Below are 24,054 nucleotides of genomic sequence, written 5' to 3'. Positions count from 1 at the left end.
ATCAAAAAGGGAAAACAGATCGCAGAAGGGGGGGGGGGGGGGGGTGGGATACATTAGCTTTCCGGGTAGTTGGTATGACCAATTGATACACTATTTAAAATCTAAGATACAGTTGCTTGGTTGCTCCATGCCCGATTCATCACCATGTTCTGTCTTGTTTCGCCGTGATAATGTCCATCTTGTTTCATTGTCCATGATTATTCGATATCCTCCATATTCCAAACACTGACACCTCTCTTCTCGACGCTGCTCTTCAGCTTGCCCAATACCGCTTGCCGTCGTGTTCTCTTTTCCATTAAATCACCCTTCTCCTCTCGACTGAAGCCACTAAGTTTCTTGCGTGGGGGGGTGGCTCGAACAGATGCACCCAGAGACATGCTGCCCGCAAAACTATGGCGCAGATTTCTAACGGGCGTTCCTTCGGGCGAGAACATGATGCTCCTCCTTCCCTGTGGTGTCACCATAGGAGACCCTTCCCGGCTTATAGAGTTGAGATTGACCTTGCGCAGCTGGTTTTCGAGAACGTCGATATCCCCGCTGCGCTTCTCAACCATCGCCGTCATCTTCCCAATAGTACGTATCACCGCCTCAACCGTAGGAACGTTTGCCTTGCCTTTGCCTGAGGCGCCAGAGGCGGATGCAATTCTTGTCTTGAGCAGCGTTAAGGATTCTTCTGCATCAGCCAAGAGCTTCGAGAACTTGGCGAACTCGCGTCGCAGTTCGTTCTGCTGTGTTGCTTGCTCCGCACTCAGAGGCATAGATCGTGTTACTTCAGCCTGGTCAGGGTCGGTTCTGATCATAAGAATTTGTTTCAAGTCCTCCTGCTTAGCTCGAAGGCGATGCATATCCCTGGAAAGTTCGTGACAAGCATCGAGTTTAGCGTCCAAGTCACGAACTCGCCCGTCCTCAAGATCATTGTACAGTTCATTGTCCAAGATGTTTCCCAACTCATCAATCTCGCAAAGAACCCAGTCTTCGGGGTCACCAAGATCCTCTTTACTGCGTCCACCCTGCTTGCAGTTCTCCGTGTGGCCCTTGATGAATGACTTGATAGTTCGCGCATTGAGACCAAGTGTATCAATCATCGAATTGATATCGCGATAGACTGCTTCGACTTGGCTTGGGATACTTTCCTTAGCAGGCGGAGCGACGTTTGAATGGGCAATGAACTCATCCAGGGTCAAACTTCCTTCCACTTCTGATGCTAGAAGCTTCTGAACCTCGTCGTCATCCTCGTCAACTAATGGCTGAGTTTCTGCAGCCTCCTGCTTGGCCTTAAATTTACGATGCTGGGCTACAAATGGGTCTTCTGACGAGCCAGCGTCTCTGCTGGTTATGGAAGCACCCATCTGTGACTGCCTATGTCCTAGGAGATGCGAGGCAATTCCTGGGGCACTCACAGATCTCATGTTCTCTGACCTTAGGACCCTATTCGGCACTGCCCCTCGAACCGGACTGGGAGAGCGGGGACTGGTCGCGTTAGGTCGCGGAAACACGGGGGCGTTGCGGCTGAGTTCGCCAAACAAAGGTCGTGAGCCTTCTTGATTTGTTCGGGGGCTTCCAAGAGCATGCCCGCCAGGTCCACCAAATGAGCTTTGAGGTGTATATCCGGGAGTTAGGTTGCTGACTGTTGGGCTCAGATCCTTGGCAACATCGATACCACTGCCCTCAGACCCGCCATCATCATCATCTTCTTCTTCTCCTTCCTCTCCATCATCGTCTTCCTCTTCGTCATCGTCTTCGTCATCCAGGTCATCACTATCGTCCGAGGGCGGTCCGGCGACGGCGGGGAAAAGGCTCGAAGGCGCCTTTGGAGTACCGTCTGGTTTGTCAAAAACGGATCTTGGTTTTGCAGAAGCGATGGATTCAGACGGCAGGGGGGCAGCAGAGGCAGCCGATTCCTTGTCTGTCGGTTTGGACACATTAACAAAGTCTGGCGGCAATGGGGCATCAGAGGCCTCAGCCGCTTTAGCAGCAGACGAGGAAGATTTAGGCTTGGGAATGAAGTCTGGGGGCAGAGGGGCGGCTTCAGCCTTGGATGCCGCCGATGAGGAAGACGATTCACCAACAGCAAAGCTGGCCTTGCTGGTTGTGTCCGGAGGCAGCGGGGCGTCATCTTCTTCTACCTTGACTTCAGGATTCTTGGCCTCAGGGCTCCTAGTCTTAACGAACTCCGACTTCTGGCCAAAGATTCCTGTGTAACCGCTTGGCTGCTGCTGTCCTCCAAAAATACTGGCCTTTGGTGTGTTCTGTTGCGATCCGAAAAGGGTTCCACCAGCCTTGGGTGTCGCAGAAGTCAAACTAAACAGCCCTGGGCTGGGCTTAGGGGTACTCGAGGGAGATCCAAAAAGACCGCCACTGGGTTTCGGTGTCTCCGGCTTGTTTCCAAAAAGCCCACCACCAGTGGAGCTAAACTTGGATGGCTGTCCAAAAGTTGATGTCTGGGGGGCTGGCGATGTTGCAAACCCGAACTTAGATGGCGCAGGTGTTGTAGTCGGAGTTGTGGACTCGGGACTTTGTTGCGCAGGGAATAGCGAGTCCTTGGTTTTAGCTTGGGGGGTCTCCTCCGTTGCTCCCGCGGTGTCCATTTCCTCATCCCTGGGTGTAGGCGTCGTAACTTCGGGTTTGTTAGTCGCATCAGTAAGGGCTGATCCAAAGTTGCTACCAAACAAAGAACCGCTGGGTTTAGCTGCGTCGTCCTTGGCAGATCCATCAGGCTTGAAGGAGCTCTGGAGCTTGAAAGGGGTAGACCCAAAAGGACTGCTAGAAGATTGTTCAGATTTGGCCGGGAAAGCTGTTTCAGTATTTGAGGTGGATCCGAAAGGACTGGCAGTGGGTTGACTACCGCTGCCAAATACGCTACCACTATTATTGTTATTCACAGAAGCAAAACCACTCTTGCTGGCGAAGCCAGCAAAGCCCCCGGATGATGGAGCACTTGATGGAGAATTGGACGCCGCCTTGCCAAAAGGACTGGTATTGCTGTTGTTTGCGAAGCTCGAAAATCCCGACTGTCCAAAAGCAGGAGTAGCAGCTGATGCTCCACCTGATGCCGATGCCCAAGGAGAGCTCTTCGCACCTAGCTGAGACGATTGCCCAAAGCCGATGGAACTAGGTTTGCCGAATGCCGGAGCAGAGGTGGCTGCGGTATTGCTGAAGCCGCTTGAACCAAATACGGCACCCCCTGTGCTAGGGGCAGCAGAACCAGCGTTAGCACCACCCCATGGAGATGACTTCTGTCCAAGCTGCGAAGCCGAGCCAAACGCGGAAGGGGTAGGATTAGAAAAGGGTGATGCTAGAGCCGCAGGACCGGCTTGGGTTGCTGCAGTTGGTGTCGGCGCTAATGTGCCCTCAACCGCAGCCAAGTGAGGATACGAGGTGCCCTGCCTGATAGAGTCGTTATAGACTACCCACCAAGCGCAAAGAACGCCCTCATGTGTGAGTACCCAAAACCCAGGTAGTGGGCCTGGCGATTCTTCCAATTCGACGTCAGATGGAATGGGTTTGTAAACCTTGTCCTTGCCGGAAAGATCGAGGGCTACACCAATCGGTGTGGAATCATCCATGGAGTCAGTCATTGGTAATGTCGGTCTCTTGGAATCATCCAAGAACTCTGTCGTCGTGAACACTCCGGTGATAGCATCTGCAGGCTTGTCCGTAACTAAAGGTGTCTTGGAACGGCTCAAAACGCCCATTTCCGAGGCTGCTGTGGAAGCAACAATGAGCATATCTTGGAGAGCTGGTGGAAATTCTCGGAGTCGCAGAATCGAGTGATGTGGTGTCTTGTCTGATCCATACGGCTCGACAGGATCGGTAAGCTTCTGAAAGCTGAAAGATGATGGTGGTTGGCGCGTAATGACATGGTAGATAGAGGTCGGCGGCGATTCGTTATTTGAAGTATGGATGGACAAGAACAGGTGGTTCTCGAGCCAGGTAAGAGACGATACTGAGATGATTTTAGCCAATTTGACATTAAATGAAAGCTTGCAGTTACATACCATGAAAGTCACCTACGCTTGGCGGCTTAGGTACTTCTCCTTTCCCTTCTCCTTCTGGGGTCATCTGGAAAATTGTGCCATCACCCAGACCGGCGCATAGCTGCTTGCCTTTGGAGCTCCAGCTGGCACAACTGACTTGGTTTTTAAGAACGCTGCTGATTTGCCGTTCTTTCAGGTTTGCCATGTGAAGATTCCCGTTATTCGTAACGATAGCACAAAGCTCCGCCTTCTCAGGGGTAGGGTTCGGGATCATAGCTCTCAGGGTTTCACCGTTCGTTGACAGCTCGAAAGCCGAGTTTGTTGATCCCGATAATAGACTCTGAACCTCATACACAGCCAAGCCGCCGCCAGATTCGGCGGAAAGGATTAAATAGTTTTCATCCGCAGTAAATGATAATTGCGAAACTCGCATCGGCATAGGGATCTTGAGCTGAGGCTCAAACTCGCGAATATCCAAGTCGCCATCTTTGGGCTTTTCGAAGGCTTTTCGCACCGATTCGGTTGTGGCGATGACAACTTGGTCGGGTCCAGCCGCAGCGACAAGACCTTTGCGCGAAGCGACGCTGAGAAGCGACGCGGTAGAAGATGGAAGAGATGGCCACGCGGATGTAAGGCGAACCTTGGCGTCGCCAGCGATAGAGAGAAAGCCAAGATCCTGTACAGATTGGGAGCGGTTAGCATCACGTCCATGAAGTCAACAAAACAAACAAGGCCATGAAACGAAACCATCAAGTTAGAAGAATAGCGCACTCACCTCTGTCTGAATCGTCTCCAGATCAGGGCCTGTAGTCAGTCCTCCTGCTCCTGCCGTACTCCCGAGCATAGCGTTTCCTGAATTGCCAAAGCTGAAAGCCATGACTGTAGCAGAGTAGCCGGCCTTGGAGAGAGGACCTGAAGTTCATAAATTTGCCTTCAGCATAGGAGTGGACTGGGGCGACCGGGGGGAGCTTTGGCCCAGGCAGTGGTAGGCTGGGGGACGTGCTTTGCCAGATAGTGATTGGCCCGATTGATGCACCTAGAGGCGCAGGAGACTCATGTAGAAATTCAGTTGCGAATGATTTTACTCCGTAGATGACACCTCTAAGAGCTGGGAATGTTTTGAGCTTAGATTAGATACGAAGCTTCATATCAAGTCGGAACTGCCCAAATAACTCATTGACTTTGATATGCTCTTGCCAGACTTAGGTTCTCCTCACGTGTTAAAGTTTGAGCCACTGGTTACTACCAAGTTAGGTAAGGTAAGTAGTAGGTACTGCTCCAGCCCAGGCGTGGTCTGCCTGTCGTGCCTATCAGGTTTGACCAATCAGAGCGCGCCGCTGTATGCTGCTGTACCTTAGGTGCTCAGTGAAGCTCAACTGTTGGAGGCAGCTTTTAGCCTCGTCATCAGCTCTGCCTTGTTAACCTCAACTCGTCTAGCAATTGTCAAAGACTAGCAACATCCCCCATCGCAAAAGATACCCCGAGCGATCTTACCATTTTTCAAGATACCGCATTATCCTACGGACACTCGAGCAAATCAACTATCTTGATATTTCAACCGGGGCATCACGGGTCGCTCAATATGCCAGGCTTCGACTTCTCAAACTACAACCGCAATGCGGCTCTCCACGCCCGCGGAGTCCCTCTTCCCAAGGCCACCAGCACTGGAACGACTATTGTTGGATGCATATTTGATGGTGGTGTTGTGGTAAGTGATACCTTGCTGTCTCGAGCGCCGGTCTTCGGTCACTAAATGGAGCTACCGCCATCCCACCAAGAGCTCAACGTTGACAACCTTTCCATTAGATTGCTGCCGATACTCGAGCCACATCCGGTCCCATTGTCGCCGACAAGAACTGCGAGAAGCTTCACTACATCTCGCCTCAGATCTGGTGCGCTGGTGCCGGTACCGCCGCTGACACAGAGTTCACCACCGCCCTCATCTCTTCTCAACTCGAGCTGCACTCCCTATCCACAGGTCGCAAGCCCCGCGTTGTCACCTGCATGACCCTCCTGAAGCAGCACCTCTTCCGCTACCAGGGCCACATCGGTGCCTACCTGGTTGTTGCTGGCGTCGACCCTACTGGCACCCACCTCTTCACTGTCCACGCTCACGGCAGCACAGATAAGCTTCCCTACGTTACCATGGGCAGTGGTAGCTTGGCAGCTATGAGTGTGTTTGAGACGCAGTGGAAGCCCGATCTTAACCAGGAGGAGGCCGTGAAGCTGGCGAGCGACGCCATTCTTGCTGGTGTCTGGAACGATCTGGGCTCGGGCTCAAACGTGGACGTGGCGATCATCACCAAGGACAAGACAACACTCAAGAGAAACTACATCAAGCCCAACGAGAAGGATCCCAAGCTTCAGAGTTACCGTTTCCCCAAGGGCACGACGGCGGTGCTGAACGAAAAGATCATCAAGAGGGACGAGATCAAGCGATATATTAGCGTGGAAGACGTACCCGTGGAGGAGAAAATGGACGTTGACAGCTAAATAGAGATCCCATCAGAACTTTAGATGAGGTAGGCCGCGGCATGTAACAACACGCAATCCCAGTATACTGCATACGGGATCACTGAACAGGCCTTTATCTGTAGCAGGCGGAGTTGTGACTGATGATGCCCAGTACAGCTCAATACAATATTTCGAATGCAATTAATTTTCAAAAAGGAAAAGGCAAGTTTTTGTCTAACTTGAGTGCCTCTGCTGCTTTTCCCTAGCTCTTGGATATGGGATGCAGTGTCCAAGACGTGTCCAAGAATGTGTTGAATAGAATAGACAACCACCGTACTATAGCAGTGTCTTTGCTGTGCATGGAATAGGTATAAGAATCCCATATCACCCTTTCGTCGGGGTATATCCACTAAAAGTCCTCATCTAGAATCTGACGCTGAACACGATACCGAATCCAGCCCCTTAACCTGGCTAAGTTCCAGCCCTGAGCAAACGTTACAGGGAGCACAAGAATATTCCTCCTAATCCCCATGAAACCCCCAATGCAATGGAAAACCAGTAAAAAACTCCGATTAAAATGGGTATGTCGAAGATGTCATCATTATCATAGTAGGCGTGTCACTAAAGCGGCTCGTGAGCTCACTTCAGTCCAAACATGGTTCTGGTTCGAGATTTGCTACGGGCCTTCTTTTTGTCCTTCTTGGGCGCGGTTGACTCGCCGTCGTCATCATATTTGGCCTTGTGAATCCTGTTTAACGTTAGTGAGTACGAGGGTATATTCCAGGTTATATGTTCTGGTTGTCGAGACTAACCAGCTATTCCCAACCATGCTCATACCCTTGGCTTCAGCCATGCGATAGAATTTGGCGCTCTTCTTCAGATTCTTCTTACATCCAATACCCTGTGCATAGCAGAAGCCAGCTTCAGCCAGCGCATCGACATCGCCCCAGTCTAAGGTCGTGTTAGCAATTGGCTGTTAATGGTTCATCTGGGAGACTTACTACCGGCGATCTCGAAGCAGCGGAGAGCCAGTGACTTGTCCTGCTCAATACCCCAGCCATTCATGTGACTTACTCCCAATTCGTAAATGCTCAGAGCAAATTGGGCTTTTCGAGTTCTTCGTTCCACAACGTCAACATGCTTACCCTCCTTTACATGACTTTCATCATCCGCGATCTCGACACTAGCGCATTCCGCGGCTTTTCTAAGCCATTCCACGCCCTCCTTCTGATTAGCACGCATACCCCATCCATGACGGCAGGCAAGCGCATAGAGAAGCATAGCGGTCGGGTCGCCTAGACGTGCTGCATATCTGAGGTGGTATGTGGATTCTTTCAGATCCCCACTTTCGTGACATGCGATACCCTTCGCCAAGTGCTCTTCTGCACTCATTTCCGATGCTGTAGGCGCTGTCGAGCGAGCTGTTGGGGGCGGTTTGATCGTGCTTGCTGTGTCACTGGTGGCTATTGAAACGGGCGTTCGACCTCGGCCTCTAGGCGCATCCTCTGATGCGCGCGGCTCCTCGGCAGATAGTCTACTTGCAGTTGGAGATAGCTGGGGCATCGGTGGTGGTGTCGTCTCAGATTGAACCTTCCTCAACTCAATTGATGCCTTTGGCATTGAGCTACCCGATGCCAGGGAATCGTCTGGGACGGTATTGGCGGAGGAGCTTGTAGGTCTAGTGGGAGGAGAGGGTGGAGGGGCATTCTCAAATCGGTGGACGTCGCTTTGGGGCACCATGGGCTGTTCCCAATGGAAGGAAGCTTGTGGATTATGCTCATCTGGTTCCGCGCGTTGAATGGCCTTGCCTCTCGGGAGTGAAAACTTGGAATAGATGTAGGATGGTGCACCCTTGTCACGGTCTTCGGCCTGTTGCTCAAGGAATGCCTCACTGTGCATGCTCACTGGTGTATGAACCGACTCATCAGCCAAAATGAACGAAGGTTGGCTATCAGAGGAAGCTTGTCTCAAGGGTTGCTCCATACCAGGTGTGCCAGACCTGCTCATAGGTCTTGAAAAGTTGAAGGACGGTCGAGGGAGCGCAGAGGATTCGGAGCCAATGGAAGGAGATCGTCGGTAAGAGCCCACCGCAGGGGAGGTCATTGCACTTGCAGAAGATAGCTTCCGTGGAGGCAGTGAGTGAAACGAAGCCGCCATGCCACCCGAGCCATCCTCGTCAGTAGGCAATGCTGGAGATGACACATTGCTGGGTGTACGTCGTCTTGGATGAAATGAAGTCAGAGGTGGCGCCAGTCCAAGTTCATCATATGAATGCTTGGGCTTTTCTGGTGAACCGGTGACCGATTCGCTGATCGAGCCGCTTGGTCGTCGGGCAGATAGTAGTGAGGCAGCGTCGTCTTTCCGAGACGGAGATGATTCAACTCGCTTGTCAAACTGTGACTGCGTATCACTATGTAACGGTGAGGGCGATCGTTCCCTCCTGGCGCCGAAAAATGAGCCTGTCTCATCAATGTGATCCAAAACCCGTCCTCGAGACGGAGCTCGTGGAGGCACTGCGGGTACCTCTTCATCGGGAGTCGGCGGTATTCGGCTCATTCGTGGATGCATAGACACAGGGCGCTCAGCGTCATCGCTGAAGGCATCCTCCACCTCTGTCCTTACCGCGAGACCAGAACTAGGGCGCAGAGGGGGATGATCACCGGCCTCAGAGCCTGAATCTTGTGACAATGAGCGAAAGTACTCAGAGCGACCCTGAACGATTAATGGGCTCTCAATGGTCAGAGGAGGAAGGCGACTCATTCGGTTGCCCTCTTTGGCGCTTTCTTGTAATTGCCTTGCGAGCAGGCGGCTTTGCATGGCGAAAGCGTCCAAGGGGGACAGCTCAGGAGGGACTTCGCCAGCAACATGGAGGCGAGGTGAGCGCAAGGGTTTAGAGACTGTAGAAAGGTTGGAGCTGGAAGAGTCCGATCGCAAATCCAGTAGAGACGGACGTGACGACATGGTGGTCGCTTGAGAACAAAAGTCTAGGTATGGAGGCGTGTTTCCATGCAGACCAGGAACTTGCGAAGCCAAGCACAGATGCAAAAAAAACAGGACGACAGTCGTTTCGGTATAGTTCCAGAGCGCTCGAAATCTACAGAGTTAGGGGAGGTCGAAGGATTGCTGCGCCGAGTTTATGTGAGAGTGAACAAGTTGTCGCAAATCTCTATGACTCGAAGAAGCGATTGTCTAAGCCAGTATATTGCGTGAGAGCATAAAGCAGTGCAAAACGGAGGCCTGCTGTCGATCTTGGCGGAAGAAGGCAAAGAATGTGTAATGGTTAACAGACGTCAAGAATGACGACGAGTCGAGGGCGAGAGGTAGTAGCCAAGAAGGGATCGGCGTCGGAGGGAACTTGCGCAGGCCGCGCTATGCGAATTGTGATACGGAGATGGTCGCTGGAACAAAGTTGAAACAAGCAAAGAGCCAGAAGACCAGATGAAGTCGTCGGTTGGAAAGAGAGGGCGCTGCGAGATCGATGGTAATGCGACGCGCTGCCGGGTCGTATATTCGGGGTACTGTGCTAATCGGCTTCAATGGTCGTTGTTGATGATCCTCGTGGGGTGACGGACGACAGTGAATGACGTTGAGCTATGCAGGTAGGTACAGTAGGTAGGCTTGGAAATCGAAAGAGCAGAGCCACAGAAAGTGAGAGCGAAACCAAAAGAAGAATTGGAAAGAAGAGAAAAAGAGCGGCGAGTGCGTGTACAATTCAAACAATACGTATGTAAGTGACAGCGAACACTGGCGGCGTCACAGGGCTAAGTTGTCTTGGACGAGAGGTATGTATGTACAGATACCGGGTGGTGAGGTGGTGCGTAAAGTTGGGTGGGAGGTAGTGGAGGTTTAAGGTGAAGGGGTCTGAGAGCTACTAATCTACCCGACCTAATGTCCTAATTAAAGTACGATGCCGGAAAGACATCCATTAGCTAGACCCCCATGGATGCAAAGGAACGGTACATGACCACCACCCATAGCCCGGCCCCCAAGCAGCAACGACACATTGAAGGCACTAATTAAGTTACGTTCCCTGTGCAGCTTCGTTAGGTACCTAGTGGTTATTGGTTCCAGTGCAAAGAGAGTCAGTCAGGATTTGATGGAAGAAAGGGAGGGTGGAGCGTTAGAAGGCAGCATGGATGGGATGGATCAAGGATCCATGGAACCCGTCCCTTTTCTGCTGGATCCATGATCCATCCATCCATAAATTAAGAAAGAAGGTGGAGAGAGTCAGAGGTCCTGAGGTCCGACTTCCAAGGGAAGCTAGAGGCGTTGGGCTATGCGACACTCCAAAAGACATGATTACTGAATTGGGAACAAAGCACTGCAGGAAGATGTTGAGCGTTGTGTGACTATGATGTCTGGTTCGTGAAGACATGAGGGCATTGAGTTGCACAATGTGAAGCCTTGCGCAAGGCCCATCCATCCACATGGGTGGACGACCCCTTAAAACTATCCGTACCTACCTGCAGATACCACACCACACCACACCCATGCCTCTTCAACACGATCCAATCTGATCTTGTGGGATGAATCTCGTTATTGTACAGAGTATATCTCCCTCGTAAAGCCCCCTCTCGCCACTTGATAAGGAAGCCTTAGCCTGACAGTTTTCTCCTCAGCCGCAGCATCGTATCAATGGTCTAGAGCCTCAAATACGAGCACTCTTGATGGCACTATGACACTGATCTGATATTCCCCCCCGCGCTGTCTTAACATGCCTTACTGTTCACAACTCAATTCCTCCGAAACTAAACTTGCCCAAGACGGGCCACCTCATGACCAGAAGGGGCGTTCACTATTGACTCTGAATCCACAACTAGCCAGCAAGCCTATCTAGAATTGAGCAATGCTTCATTTTCGTCTTGACGGGAACGAACCCACTCAAGACGGAGACGCAACCTCTTCGAGGTAGGTAAGATACACCAACAAGGGGTGGTCCATGTTTGCGTTGAAGAGTCCGGTAAATTAGACAGAGGCTGCCTCACTTTACTCGGAAAGGCAATCATTAAGTCTCATACTAAAGTTGCCCACACGCATCTTTAATCTCGCTGCCTTTGAGGAAACGACCAGCAACCGTGGTAACACAACAGCGATGATGATAAGGCACGTTAGTACTTGCATGAGCAGGGAATATAGTAGACACAAGGTACTGCCAGACTGTGTGCTTGATAGAGTACTGTCTCATGTGTCTGGTAGATAAACTCAATGCCCTTAGCGTCTGTCGAAGTCCGTTGTTGAATACCTTAATTATTGCTTTATCTTGACCTCCCGAGGCTTCAAAACAACAAGACAAAAAGCCATTGCTAGGTGCAATGCGACAATGAGACGCCAGCCAGGGGCCGGCTGGCGAGACCCCACCAACTTCAAGCCGCTTCCGGGTTCTGGCGCTGTCCAGGGACCAGTTCTGTTGCAGCCACAACGCTAGGTCTGGGGTACTTGTTCGTTTGTGCATGAGGTGTGCTAGTTGAACGAGATTCGTACTTCATCGTAATCTTAGGTCTTGTCCATACAGATGTTACGGATTACGGTCCTCTCCCTCTCCGTCAACGAATATAACAATCACAAGCCAGTAACCACATTGCCAATTGGCATATCCTCCAATGCTTAGCGTATCGTCAATCTCATCCTGAGTCATCCTCAGCCTCACAAACTCCCAGTAGAAACAAATCAAAGACCTTTTTAGCGTGGTGTTTACAAGTCCAGCCCGGGCTGGGTCGACCGCGCCTCTTCAGTGCCCCCTTTGCTTTGCTTTGATTTGCATTGCGATCCCATTAACTAGATAAACCAGGATTGCTTTACCGAATGCTCTATTTCCACCCTGGGCCCATTTGAAAATGGTCTAGACGACGATTGTCGTCCATCCAAAATGGATACAGATTCAAGAGACTATCCGTACAGTCGACGGCTCTGGTGACTCGTTGATAATATGTAAGCCTCCACCATTTCGTACCTGGGCATGAGTATTTCTCCGCCACGGGTGTTTTTTTTCTTCTTCTTTTAGCAGCCCATGTGTTGCGCTAATGAGCAACTCGGCAAACCAGGACTGGACTGGTATCAAGGCAAACTGCACGCGTGTTCATCCAGTCTATCTCATCCTCTCATATGAACCATGCCTCGATCTCAATCAATAACAGTAGACTAACCATCTGACGCGTATTGAGATGAGGCGTATGGAGTACGCAAATATAAAATAATATCAACTCCACCTACTAGCTGGATCGAGATGTCACAACCAAGTCATCTGCGTATCACGAAACTTTCTACAGACATCATCCATGCAAGGGCACTTGCAGTGACGTACAAGGCTAACAGTGGAATCGTATCACAACTCGATTCTCATTGCTGCATGTGGCTACCATTTCACCACTATCATGGCTGCTCATATCAATATTTATAGTGATTTTGGGTTTCATGACTGTACTGGTCTCCTTAACCAGAGGCTCACTTGTAAGATGATATTTCGACGTGAAAAGGCCAAAAAGCAGCAAAGTTGGCTTGATTTGAGATTGAGTTTTCGAGGTTATCATCTATGCTAAACTAGAGAGCCAATCAATGCAGTGTTACTCTCTGCAGCCCTTTTGAACTAGTCAAGCTGGCGTTCTGAACGTTAGATCATCGTACAACGCCCAAATGTAAGTGGCCAGAGCAGCCCGTATCTCATTCTTCATAATGTTGCTTCTCTGCATCATCAAAAACCAACCAAACACCCTCTTCGGAGATCAACATTCGCCTTTCTGACTGCCGCTTCTCACTACGACGACATCATGGAACCCTAGCTGAGTCTTGGTGTCAGATAGAGCAACAAAATTAGCGAAAACGATTCGCTTTCTTTGCTTACGTACAGTCATCTCTATCTCGTCACTAATCTCCGTGCTCGCCCTTCTTGTCAGGTACAAAGTCAGCAAAGATCGACTCCATGGTTATGGTTTCCACGATCCCCCGGCAATACGGAGTTGATTCAGAAGACAAGCTCAAGAAATTCCCACACTCCCCCATGTCCCATGCTTGTGAGTTTGCAGATCTCAATAAATCCTCCCTTGTATGGCCGTTGGAACTAGGGATAGAAGCGAGTTTCGTTTCTAGCCGCTTCATGAGACATCCTTAGGATCATCCTACGTCAAATCATTCTTCAAATGGACTCGATCAAGATTTCGCGCATGAATCTCAAGTATATTCAATTCGCAGTCTCATGTTCTTTACAGCGCTGCTCAAATCCCAACTATTCCAGAACGCCTACCCGCCGCCAACGCATATAGCACTGGACTTTTGCAATATCTACATGCAACTGCTCCCACCGATGGACACCTCTGTCGAATCCCATTCGCCAAACCGAGCTGGTCTCGCATTGTAGACTTGAACGGGCTAATTTCCCTTTCACTGGTCCTTGGTTCGCATCTTCTTGATACGGGCCGCACCCTCAAACAGTCCTCGATCCACAGCAGCAGCAACAGTCAGGGTTCCACCAACGATGGCGCAAAGTCCGGCCAGGAAACCGCTGAATGTCTTGGCCTTCTCCTCACGATTAACGACCTTCATGGGCGAGATGTCCTAGACGGATGTTAGCTTCGAGGTATGCTTTTAGTGCCAGGATACATGTACGCACGTAGGAAAAGAAGACGCCAGGAATACCACCACTGGTATGCTGACGCTCTGCGTGGCCCTCAGCGGCATCGTTACCACCCGCCAGACTTCTCTTATGGCTAGTCACAGAGTACTGGTGAGTCTCGACGCTGCCATCTTCAGAGTAACCGTAGGCTCCAAGGCCAGCGTTGTCGTCTTGCAAGAGACCAGCAATCTTGATACCCTTGTTATCCCAGCCGAGAGGAAGGTAGGAGGTAGGCACGATCTTGACGAAGTACATAAAGTTAAAGTTGGGGTCGTGGATCTCCTGGCGCGTGTTGTCGAGGGGGTTCTGGTGGTGGTTGGTCCAAAGCGAGCTCTTGGTGCCAACCTTCTTGGCAATATTGTCGGGCAGTTGAGGTCCGAAACGGAGAGAGTGGATGTAATGAGTGAAGTCGTGCGCCTTGCCCTTGGGGACATCCCAGTAGTTCTTCAAGTCGTGGACATGCATGTTACCGCTGCTAAAGCTGCGGCCGGGAGCAAAGTGGAAGTTACCAATGACCTTGTTCACGCGCAGGCCACCCTCGATACGGCATCCCTCCTCGCGCTGGGCATCCAGCTTCTCGCCATAGTGTTCTCTCTCGCACTGCTCAACGCCCTCGCCACGGCCAAAGGCCCACGATGACTGCGCATAGGCTTCGCGGACTTCGTCGCAAGTCTGGCAGCACCCAGCCTTGCGAGCATTGGCAGGAGGCTGAGCGCCGTAACAACCACCACAGTATGAAGGATCGAGATGGTCAGCGGATTCGTCGTGTAGCGCAAGAGACTTGATATCGATAACAGCACCCCCTTGATTAGCAGGCTGGAGGCGGACCTTGTTCACTCCGTGCATGACTCCGTGTTGCTGTTCGCCAGACACATCCATAACGTCAAGAGTCAAGAGCTCACAGGGCATCTTGGGGAATGTGATGTTTAAGTGAATCTCCATGCGCTCTCCTGTAAGCCACAGTATGTCAGCATTCGAGCGGAAGTTACGCTTTGTGTCTAGGAATAGCAAAGGCTTTCCTACCTCTTCCCTTGTCCACAATGAGCTCCGGGTGTATTTCAATGCGTCGATATTCTGCCCATTCACCCCATGACAGGAACAGGACCACTAGTAGCGACACGATAGTGACGATACCACCGCTTGTCGTTCGGATTCTTGCCTCATCGACCGTCTTGGTAAAGGCATCGAGCCTTGTAAATCTCGATTTCGGAGGCATGATGACCTATTTGCGACGATGAAAGCCAGCGCAGCAGTTGCAGTTGTAAGTCGAGGGTATCCGTAACTGAGGCGCCAATCAAAAAGGAGAGGGTTGATGGCGAGATAGAGTAACGGGTATGTGAAAAAAAACAATCAGCTATCAAAAAGGAGAGGCAGCATCGACTGGAGTTTCTCGTTGTTGATTGCGGATCTGCACCTGGCACTCGAGGATCCGAACAATTCAAAGAAAAAGAAACACCAAGCAAATGCGAGAACAGAATTACAGTACAAGTTGTCCAGTCGATTGCCCCAAATCCAAAAAGGCCACCTTTTTCCAACTGCGGCTGACGTCCTCTTCTAAAACGTACAGTAGCTCCAGCGGCGCTTTGCAGGGTCTAGTATCCTCTAATTTTGCACTAGGCCAGGATGGGTTTGACTCAGGGCTTCTGGGGCCTGTAAGTCTGGAACAGAGACCCAGCTGACTCTGTGTTTTGAATGGCCAGCTGATCGTCTCCACCGGAGCTCTAGGTTTGCCCATCAGCCTAACCTTTGTTCATTGGCAAGGCTGAGAAATTCAATAACTTCTCCCAGACTTTGACATTGCATCACAACTCGGGCCGTCTCTTCTTATCTTCACTTTGTGATATATAAAACTTAACCTAGACCAGAATTGTTTAGTTCTTTAACTTGTGTAATTCTCTTTCTTCTTCCGGATACGCTCGCATCACAGAAACTTCAATATGTCGACAAGACCACCCTCTCGCGTCGTCTTTGTTGGCAATATCCCCTATGGTGAGTTCAACCACACTTGTCATAGTTGAAGCCGCACCGCATCGCATCTGACACTTATTCCAGGCTTGACCGAAGAGCAAATCACCGACATTTTCAGCAGCGCAGGCAAAGTCGAGCGATTCCGTCTTGTGTATGATCCTGAGACTGGGCGGCCCAAAGGATTCGGTTTCGCAGACTATCCGGATACCGGTATGGATGATAGTAACCCTTAAAAAGACTCAATCTCTCTAACCCAGTCATGCAGATTCTGCGTCGTCCGCTGTGCGCAACCTGAACGATTTCGAGATCATGGGACGAAAGCTTCGCGTCGATTTTAGTAACGACCAAAAGAGTAGCGATGACGACAAGGACCCAGCCATATCTAACTACAACCCGCACGTCTCTAATGGCGCAGCTCCCAGCTACAGTGCTCAGCCAAGCACTCTTCCTCCTCTGCCTGCTGGAAAGGAGCTTCCTCACGGTGTCTCGTGCTCCGACGCTATCTCACGAACGCTCGAAACCCTTCCTCCTCCTCAACTCCTCGATATTCTCTCCCAGATGAAGACACTTGCCAGTAGCGAACCGCAGCGCGCCACCGAGCTCCTCCAACAAGCGCCTCAGCTGGCCTACGCTGTATTCCAGGCTCTTCTCCTCATGGGACTCGTTTCTCCCGAAGCCATCCAGTCTGTCGTTGAGCCTGGGGCTCCCCCCGCTGCGTTCCCTCCTGCGCCCATGCCTAGCTACCCGGTTGCCAGCAACACTCCTCCTGTTGCTGCTATGCCTTATCAGGCACCACCTCAGCCCTATGCTGCCGCTCCTGTCGCGGCTCCCGCACAAGCTGCGCAGGATCCCGATGCCTTAATGCGCGCAGTGATGGAGCTCCCTCAGTCCCAAATTGACATGCTTCCTGAGGCAGAGAGGCAACAGATTTTGGCTCTCCGTGCTACGTTTGCTGGGCAACGGAGGTAGACCCACATACTCTCCAGCACGTTTCAGATGTGCGTCATCAGAAACTTCACAAACCATTACACATTATCCAACATGTCCACGGCGCGCCATATCCTGGCCAGGTCGACATTCGGTGTATAAGGCGTTCGGGCGCAGGCTCAGGTATGAATTTAGTGTTAGGGAGGAAGCCATTTCTGGGCAATAACCGGAAAGTAGGGTAACATATGCATGTACATGCGTGTAAATCTAGAAGCACGAGAGATCAATTATAACTCCACGTTAATTGGGTTGTGGAAGCATCTTTCTTATTTGCGGCTTTTGGGCTTGGTGCCGTGAGAACAAGTGATACTCAAGTGCAGTTCAGGTATAGGGTGGCTAGGGGGAAGGAAAACTCAGAACTTCGATCCTCAATGATACAAAGACTTGGATAACTTAGTATACTTTTAGTAAACCTTATACTGAATTTGCTATGATACCTTAATATATCTTGAGATCTGATATTTTCTTGCTCCCCCAGGGGTGAGTATCTAATATGTGGTTATACTGTTTCAGTATAGTTAATGTGGCGAGAACTTGAAAACGACCTTTGGAAATCACGCAGATTGAGTATTATAGGTCCTAAATACAATGATCTGGTTGGCAAGAGAGGTTGAAGTTTTGTGGCTCCTGGAAATGATACAGACTGAACCTGAATTGAGATGATAACCAAGCAAGGACACTAAACAAATGCTTGTCGTGAAAACAAATAACAGTACAAATTGGTTCCACACCTGCAAAATGGCTGAATCTAGTGCTACAACATGTCCATAGAAGAACTAAGTATGATAGTAGTGGATTTGATAATTTTGCGTGTACGAATCTTCAGCCATAAACACCGCCTTTAGAATAATATCCTAAGCAGTCCCATCCTTTCTAACAGCCCAGAGGTATACGTGTTCGCAGAAAAGCGAGTCCCAGATAGACATCCATTTTCCAAAACAGCTCTCCAAACACCAAATGACAAAGAGAACGAAGCAGCAGGGTCAAGTTGGCTGTGTGCCTTGCCATGTGCCGCGGATCAGAATGTGCAAAGAAAGCACTAATGCCTACCCCTGATAAATATTCGTATGCACCAACAAGAAGTTTGTGTTGTCTTAAACAATGTTGTACACTCTCTTGGCAATCATGTAGCATGCCAGACCAAAGAACAACAGACCAGCGGTAATCCAGAAGAACCACGTAAGGTCTCCTTCGTATTCCTGGCCTGGTACCCATACGTTCATACCCCAAAGACCCGTGATGATGTTCATGGGGAGCACAATCGTACCGAGAACAGTGAGCTTGCCGAGAACATCTGCCGTCTGTTCCTGACGCTCATTCATCCGTATATTGATCTGTGCGAGATAGTTACCGTGAGATCGAGCCAGTATTCTGTACATGTTAGCAAAATGTAGTTCCAATCGTAGAGAAAAGTCTTACTTTTCATAGTGACCCAGGTTGGCTGTCATTGTGACGATATGGTCTTGAATGTCACCGAGATACAAACCAATCTCAGACCGTGGCGCAACCTCCCACCGCTCATTGCAACGCTTAGCAAATCCCTTGATTACATCCGCCTTGTTGCCAAGCAGCCTGTATAGACTCATGACTCGCTTTCTGCAGTCTCCCACTCGCCGAAGCATATCTGTGCTTGGATCTGAGTTTGTAAGTGCATCATCATTCTTGGAGGAGGTCTCGTTAAGTCGCTTATCAGCAGACGAATGCAGCTTCAGGATGGCGTCGTCAATTTCGTCAACCTCGTCCTCAATATTCTGTATCAAGGGAGCAAACACGTCGGTAATGTCGTCGATAATAGCGTACGAGATCCAATCTGAAGAAAGAATGAGATAATCTTTCAGTTGCCGGATCCTGCGTCGGACATTGGCGGGATGAGGCGTCTTGGAGAAGTGAAAGCTGAGAACGCCTTCGCGAAATACTACCACATACATATCAACTGGCTCAAGAAAGTTATCACTGTTGTTGTCTTGGTCGAACGACCGGTAGTTGACGAAATAATAATGTCGGAAGAGCTCGACCTTCTCGCGAGCCTCCTGAAGCATAATATCCTCTGCAGTAAGTGGGTGAATGCCAAAAGCTTTAGATATGACTTTCATCTCAGGCTCGGTTGGGCAGAGGACATCAAGCCACCAGACTGGTCTTTCTCCGTACCTGACAGTCCTTTCCTTTGGTTCGCCTGAAGTGTTCTGAGAAACGCGAACACTTTCATCCGCAGACTTCCGTCCAGTAGGTGTAGCACGTCCAGATTCGCTTCTTGAAGCAACATGGGCGAGAGGATCCTTGAGTGGCGACGTAGTCCCTTCGCGCAAGTCATGGTGATCATGAACTGTCGACAATGATGGCTGGCGCGTGTGGACTTTGGAGTTACCCTCTGGAGCAGTGCTATGATGGCGCAAGCCTGTTGGAAGAGGTGTAGGTTCCATATCGTCTTCGTCTGATTCGTCGTCTGATAGAACTCGAGGATCTGGAACAAACAGTTCCCGGAAGCCACCACCAGGCTGAACCAGCTCAGAGATAGTCTGACTGTGGATTGTGCTCTGGAACTCCTCATTGAAATAGGTAAAACGATATGGGGACTCTTCGTCCGTCTGATACCATCCCTTACGCACAGGGCGCAAGCGGCCGTTGATGAGCTGCGGTTCTGTGATTCTCTTGACACGGCGCTCCTCCGTTCGGTCCTCCTTTTCCATGTGGCTCCATTCCTCTAGCACAGATAAGTCAGGCCATTGACCACGGCGGCGGCGCGTGCGATACTGTCGGTGTTCATGAGCCTGCGATTGTGTATCGTCATCTCCGAGCTCTGACATCCCAGGAGCAGGAAAGCAAACGTCTTGCTCAGCTCCGGTTGCCATTCGCCGGGCCATATCAGGGCGATTGTCACCCATGCCCTCCATATCGGAGAGAATGTCGATGTCACCCATCATGCGATGCGGAGAGTCGTCGCGACTTGCCCCAAGCCCATCCCGAATCATAACATCCCCCAAGCTTAGTTCTATACGGTCCGCGGTACCAAAAGTAGGCGAGCCTGGCATGGATGGAGGGGCGTTGACATCGTAGTTATCTCTTGCCCCAGACGAGGTTCCTAGGCGTGTCGTTGAAGACTTGATAGACGCGCGACGACTTCTCGTTTGGTTTGATCTTGCGTCACTTGCGCCGTAACCTGAAGTCACTGATTCGCCGAGTAATGGTGCATTTTCGTCCCACGGTGTATGGCCAGGATGCTCTTCCTCGGCAGAGACAGCTGGTATTGATCGTAGCCGGTTACTGGCTGAACCCGAGTAAGGTGAGACTGGTATGCCGCTGGCAGCTGGCGTCGTTGATGCTCGACGGGGACGCAATGGTTGATGGTCCCTAGAAGGTTTTGTTAAAAAATTGCCCTCAAAACTCGTCCCGGCCAGTCTGGCTTACCGATGATCCAGCAATGCCTCACTATCTATACTGGTATTACTCAAGTTGGCTCTCGGAAGATTGAAGAACCCCTCTCCTGTGGCGTCGCGATCCTCATCGTGATCATCATCATCCAATGCCGCAAAACTCTTTCTACGCGTTCGCTTCTTCCTGCCGCCGCGATGGCCCTTCCTCTTCCTTGCCTTGGATGCGTTGGAGGTATTTGACGACTCGGGAGCCTGGAGTTGATTGGAGGTCGAAGCAGGAGGAGTCGCTTTGCTAGTGCTTGCTAGGTCGGCAAAACGATTGCTAGACATCGCGAATATCTTCAATGGGCGAACGAGCGTTTTTGAGACGTATGAGAAGAGAAGAGAAGAAGGCCGAGGAGGAGAGGAAGACAACCAACGCCCGAAATGCAATAGGGTGGGATTTCTCGCTTGGAGCTGCAAATGAAGAGGTAATGATGTCAGCCATCAATGGTTGGCAGGGATAATATTTTAGTGTAGTTCCCACTATAACACAACCTTGAGATAGTGGAGGTCAAGAGCAGGCCAAGAATCACCTTGTTTTTTTAGAGTTAAGATATGAACGGGTTTTTCTAAATGGACGTCTCATCGCTTACACTTTGTCCTGTACAATATTGGTCGTGGTAAACGACCGACGGCCACAATTGCTGTCCGCGTGATCATTCACAGTAAACAGTGTACTAACTTGAGCGGCGATCCAAGAGGGCGGGCTGCAAACAGACAGAGCAGTAACCTACCTTTCCATGGCGATGTACTTATAAGGTTGCTGTAGAATGGCAACGGATCCCCACAGTCTGGGGTGATTGAATTATGGTCTTCAGTGATATAGGGAGGTTACATACCTACTTGAAGTACATACCTGTACGGTAGACTAAGGTCAGGTACTGGATCGACAAGTACCTGCCTACCCACTAAGATAAGGTAGGAGGTACTCATCGAACCACTTGAATCACCGACTTGTTCTGTGGTCAGTATTAGTCTGAAAATATCTACTACTTACCTACTAGGTACCTTAATAAGGTAAGTATGCAAGTGATGCGACTAAACCACGAGGCCTATCTCCATCTACAACATCAATGGACGAACCACACGGTAGGGCATGCTTCTGAGCAGACATGATCCTGATGCTGAATAATTTTCACCGGAATCAATCCTCAGCGAAGGCGCGGTGGCAGAGTGGTCTAATGCGATAGACTAGAAATCTATTCTCCTCGGAGGCGTCTGTTCGAATCAGGCCCGCGTCGATGGAACCGATCACTTACAGGGTCGGATGTTTATCTTTTTGCGTACCTATGTCAAAGTACAAGATAGGAAATTGTCACTTGATCTTCAGCTTGCTTGGTTCCAAGTCTCGGTTCACTATGTATGGCTTCGGCATCTCTCTTGAAACATCCAGAACTTTAGAGGTATGTTGTCTCTGATATGGAAGGTCTAAATTTCTATTATTATCAGCATATATTCTGCTGATATATACCAGAGTAGTACCGAGTTCCGTGTTTTCCCCTATGAACTGGTCTCCGCCAGAACGACATGTGTGTGCATGGTATCAAAAATAATCCTCAATTAACCTCAGTTGCCAAAGTCCCACAATTTAACTAGGAGGCTATCTGGTTCGGCCTCAGCCTCCCCGCCATTTGGCATGAAGACCTTTTTAGGGATGTGGAACTCGATAACGGGTGCCTTCTTTACATCCTTTGTCATCTCGGCTTCGAGGAGCTATGTGACTGTTAGCAAAGTTCCCTACATATATTGCCGAGGCAATGGGGGCTTACAGTGGCATAGGAATGGTCTAGGAAATCTTCGATGTTGTAAGATTGCTTTGTGAACTGCTCCGAGATGATCTTGGTGATAGTTGCAACGTTGGGATGATAATGCGATTGAAGTTGAACAAGCTCCCAAAGGCAGCTTTCTATCGCATCTGTTTGCATAGGGTCCGCCTCTTCGGGGAGGAAAGGATCATCAACACCGTGCTCCTCAATTTGCTTCTTCATCTCTGGATCTTGAACCTCTCGATGAATCATAAATGTGCATGTTGGGTGACGCTTGAGCAGGTTGTAGATCCAAGGAGTCACGAAAACGATAGCTCCAGGGGGTGCGTTGAGCGCAAGACGAGCAAGGCGCTTGATGAAGCTGGCCACCATGGCTGCTGGTAGATGTGTCGAAGCTAGAAATGTGTCTAGAAGACGGAAGAATCGGGATCGATGCTTGGAGTGAAGAATGTCGCGGTCGAGTAGAGAGTAGAGTTTGGTATAGAATGAGGGATAGTCCAGGTTGCGTTCCGAAATCAAGTAAAAGACACCGGACAGAGCCAAAAGAGACATCGAACCGCCCGAATCGTAGCAATTTGTCAAAAAGTCCGAAAGTAACTCAGGTTTTGTGAACCAAGGAGCAATCACGGTCGACATGACGTTGAGAATTTGCTTTCGTTGGTCCTTTTCCTCAACAAGGGTCATGAGAGATAGCCATGCCTCCTGAGCTTGTTTCTTGTGCTGATTGACGTTTCGTAGATTATGTGTCTTTTTCTTTGGTTTGGGAACGAAGAAATCTTCAAGCTGATCGGCAGATTCAGGGACACCATCCAAAGCTGACAAGAGCGCAAAGCATCGATCAAAGAGCTCTGGCGAAGCATTGCCTTCTTGTTTCTCCACAGTGTGTCTAGGTGAGGGTCAGTCGAGAGCTCCTTGAGTTAGCGTTTGAAAAGAACCAGAGAAGACCTACTTGACTGCATTGAAGGTAAAGTAGCGGATATCGTCGTATTGCTCCACATACTCTTCCACATATGCCTTGATCACATCTTCATTTTTGCTCTCGAATAATGAGGAAACAATCTCTCGAAGGAAAGCTCGAGGGAATGTGTACTCGTCCTTGTCATAAAGGAACTCGCCCTCTGCCTTGAGCGTTTTCATGCACAAGGTCAATGCTGGGGTCGCCAACTCTTCATCCTGTAGAATAGTAACCAGAATTTTCTTGAACTCGGCATACCGCTCCTTCAGCCATCCCACAATAAAAAGGTCTTTCTCAGATAGAGTCTTCTTGGCGATCAAAGAGCCCTGAGTGAGTAATCGGATAAAGATTCGGCACAAGACAACTGTAGAGAGCATGCTCTCTTGGCCCCCATTCTTTAAGTCATTTGCAGTACTGAGCAGAATGGTGAGGTCGTTATAGTTCTTCCGTGACTCTAGAATCCCTTCTTCCATTGATAGAATTTTCGCGCTGGCATCTTCGGATTCATTGCTGGATGTTGACGACGCTCTCTTTCGTCGCTCAGTAGTGGGCTTCTCATGAGTTGAAGAAGACCTCTTACGCTTGAGGCCCTCTGCAGAGGCCGCTTTTGGCATCGCGTGTTTGCTAGAGGGGTATGATGAATCCGTTTAATATGATTTGCGCAATAAAATGAACTGCTAATTTTCACTTTTTCAAAAAGTGAAAGTCATTACTTTGAGAAAAACTTACTTCATTCAAGTTCATGAAAGCAAAATCTCGAAATCTTTCTTTGATCATTGAAAATTTGGCCAATCATATCCACCCATAAGCCAACGGTAAAATGCCGGCCCCAGATCTAAATCTGATGTATTGAGGTCACGTGTTCTTGATTGTTGCCGAACTAGCGCGATAAAACCTCAACCTCACATCCAGCTCTCCGATCAACGAC

General features: G+C 50.0%; 7 protein-coding genes and 1 non-coding gene across 8 annotated transcripts; 3 read left to right on the top strand and 5 right to left on the bottom strand.

Annotated features, from left to right (window-relative positions):
* Positions 1–197: 197 nt before the first annotated feature.
* On the bottom strand, positions 198–4,854 carry J7337_001173 (uncharacterized protein; the record flags this gene model as incomplete). Its single annotated transcript, XM_044818916.1, has 3 exons — positions 198–3,946; positions 3,999–4,653; positions 4,753–4,854. The coding sequence occupies 3 exons, from the start codon at positions 4,852–4,854 to the stop codon at positions 198–200; spliced, it is 4,506 nt and encodes a 1,501-aa protein (XP_044686618.1).
* A 705-nt stretch (positions 4,855–5,559) lies between these two features.
* On the top strand, positions 5,560–6,470 carry PUP1 (proteasome core particle subunit beta 2; the record flags this gene model as incomplete). Its single annotated transcript, XM_044818915.1, has 2 exons — positions 5,560–5,685; positions 5,784–6,470. 2 exons carry the CDS (start codon positions 5,560–5,562, stop codon positions 6,468–6,470), a joined length of 813 nt encoding a protein of 270 aa, XP_044686617.1.
* Positions 6,471–7,070: 600 nt separating this feature from the next.
* J7337_001171 (uncharacterized protein) lies at positions 7,071–9,392 on the bottom strand (the record flags this gene model as incomplete). The annotated part of the gene is made up of 3 exons (XM_044818914.1): positions 7,071–7,179; positions 7,244–7,382; positions 7,433–9,392. 3 exons carry the CDS (start codon positions 9,390–9,392, stop codon positions 7,071–7,073), a joined length of 2,208 nt encoding a protein of 735 aa, XP_044686616.1.
* A 4,413-nt stretch (positions 9,393–13,805) lies between these two features.
* On the bottom strand, positions 13,806–15,253 carry J7337_001170 (uncharacterized protein; the record flags this gene model as incomplete). Its single annotated transcript, XM_044818913.1, has 3 exons — positions 13,806–13,979; positions 14,035–15,035; positions 15,061–15,253. 3 exons carry the CDS (start codon positions 15,251–15,253, stop codon positions 13,806–13,808), a joined length of 1,368 nt encoding a protein of 455 aa, XP_044686615.1.
* Positions 15,254–15,974: 721 nt separating this feature from the next.
* Positions 15,975–16,974, top strand: J7337_001169 (uncharacterized protein; the record flags this gene model as incomplete). Its single annotated transcript, XM_044818912.1, has 3 exons — positions 15,975–16,026; positions 16,090–16,215; positions 16,271–16,974. The coding sequence occupies 3 exons, from the start codon at positions 15,975–15,977 to the stop codon at positions 16,972–16,974; spliced, it is 882 nt and encodes a 293-aa protein (XP_044686614.1).
* A 1,112-nt stretch (positions 16,975–18,086) lies between these two features.
* Positions 18,087–20,693, bottom strand: J7337_001168 (uncharacterized protein; the record flags this gene model as incomplete). Its single annotated transcript, XM_044818911.1, has 3 exons — positions 18,087–18,363; positions 18,412–20,340; positions 20,398–20,693. 3 exons carry the CDS (start codon positions 20,691–20,693, stop codon positions 18,087–18,089), a joined length of 2,502 nt encoding a protein of 833 aa, XP_044686613.1.
* An 871-nt stretch (positions 20,694–21,564) lies between these two features.
* J7337_001167 lies at positions 21,565–21,646 on the top strand. Its single transcript has one exon. It is a non-coding gene; the product is annotated as a tRNA-Ser (tRNA).
* Positions 21,647–21,971: 325 nt separating this feature from the next.
* J7337_001166 (uncharacterized protein) lies at positions 21,972–23,740 on the bottom strand (the record flags this gene model as incomplete). The annotated part of the gene is made up of 3 exons (XM_044818910.1): positions 21,972–22,118; positions 22,175–23,057; positions 23,121–23,740. 3 exons carry the CDS (start codon positions 23,738–23,740, stop codon positions 21,972–21,974), a joined length of 1,650 nt encoding a protein of 549 aa, XP_044686612.1.
* Positions 23,741–24,054: the final 314 nt, after the last annotated feature.

The sequence above is a fragment of the Fusarium musae genome, chromosome 1 (assembly GCF_019915245.1).
Source record: "Fusarium musae strain F31 chromosome 1, whole genome shotgun sequence".
In the NCBI taxonomy this organism is placed as follows: Eukaryota; Fungi; Ascomycota; class Sordariomycetes; order Hypocreales; family Nectriaceae; genus Fusarium; species Fusarium musae.
The sequence above is the reverse complement of the archived record's forward strand: the minus strand, read 5'-3'. Positions and strand labels throughout refer to the sequence as shown.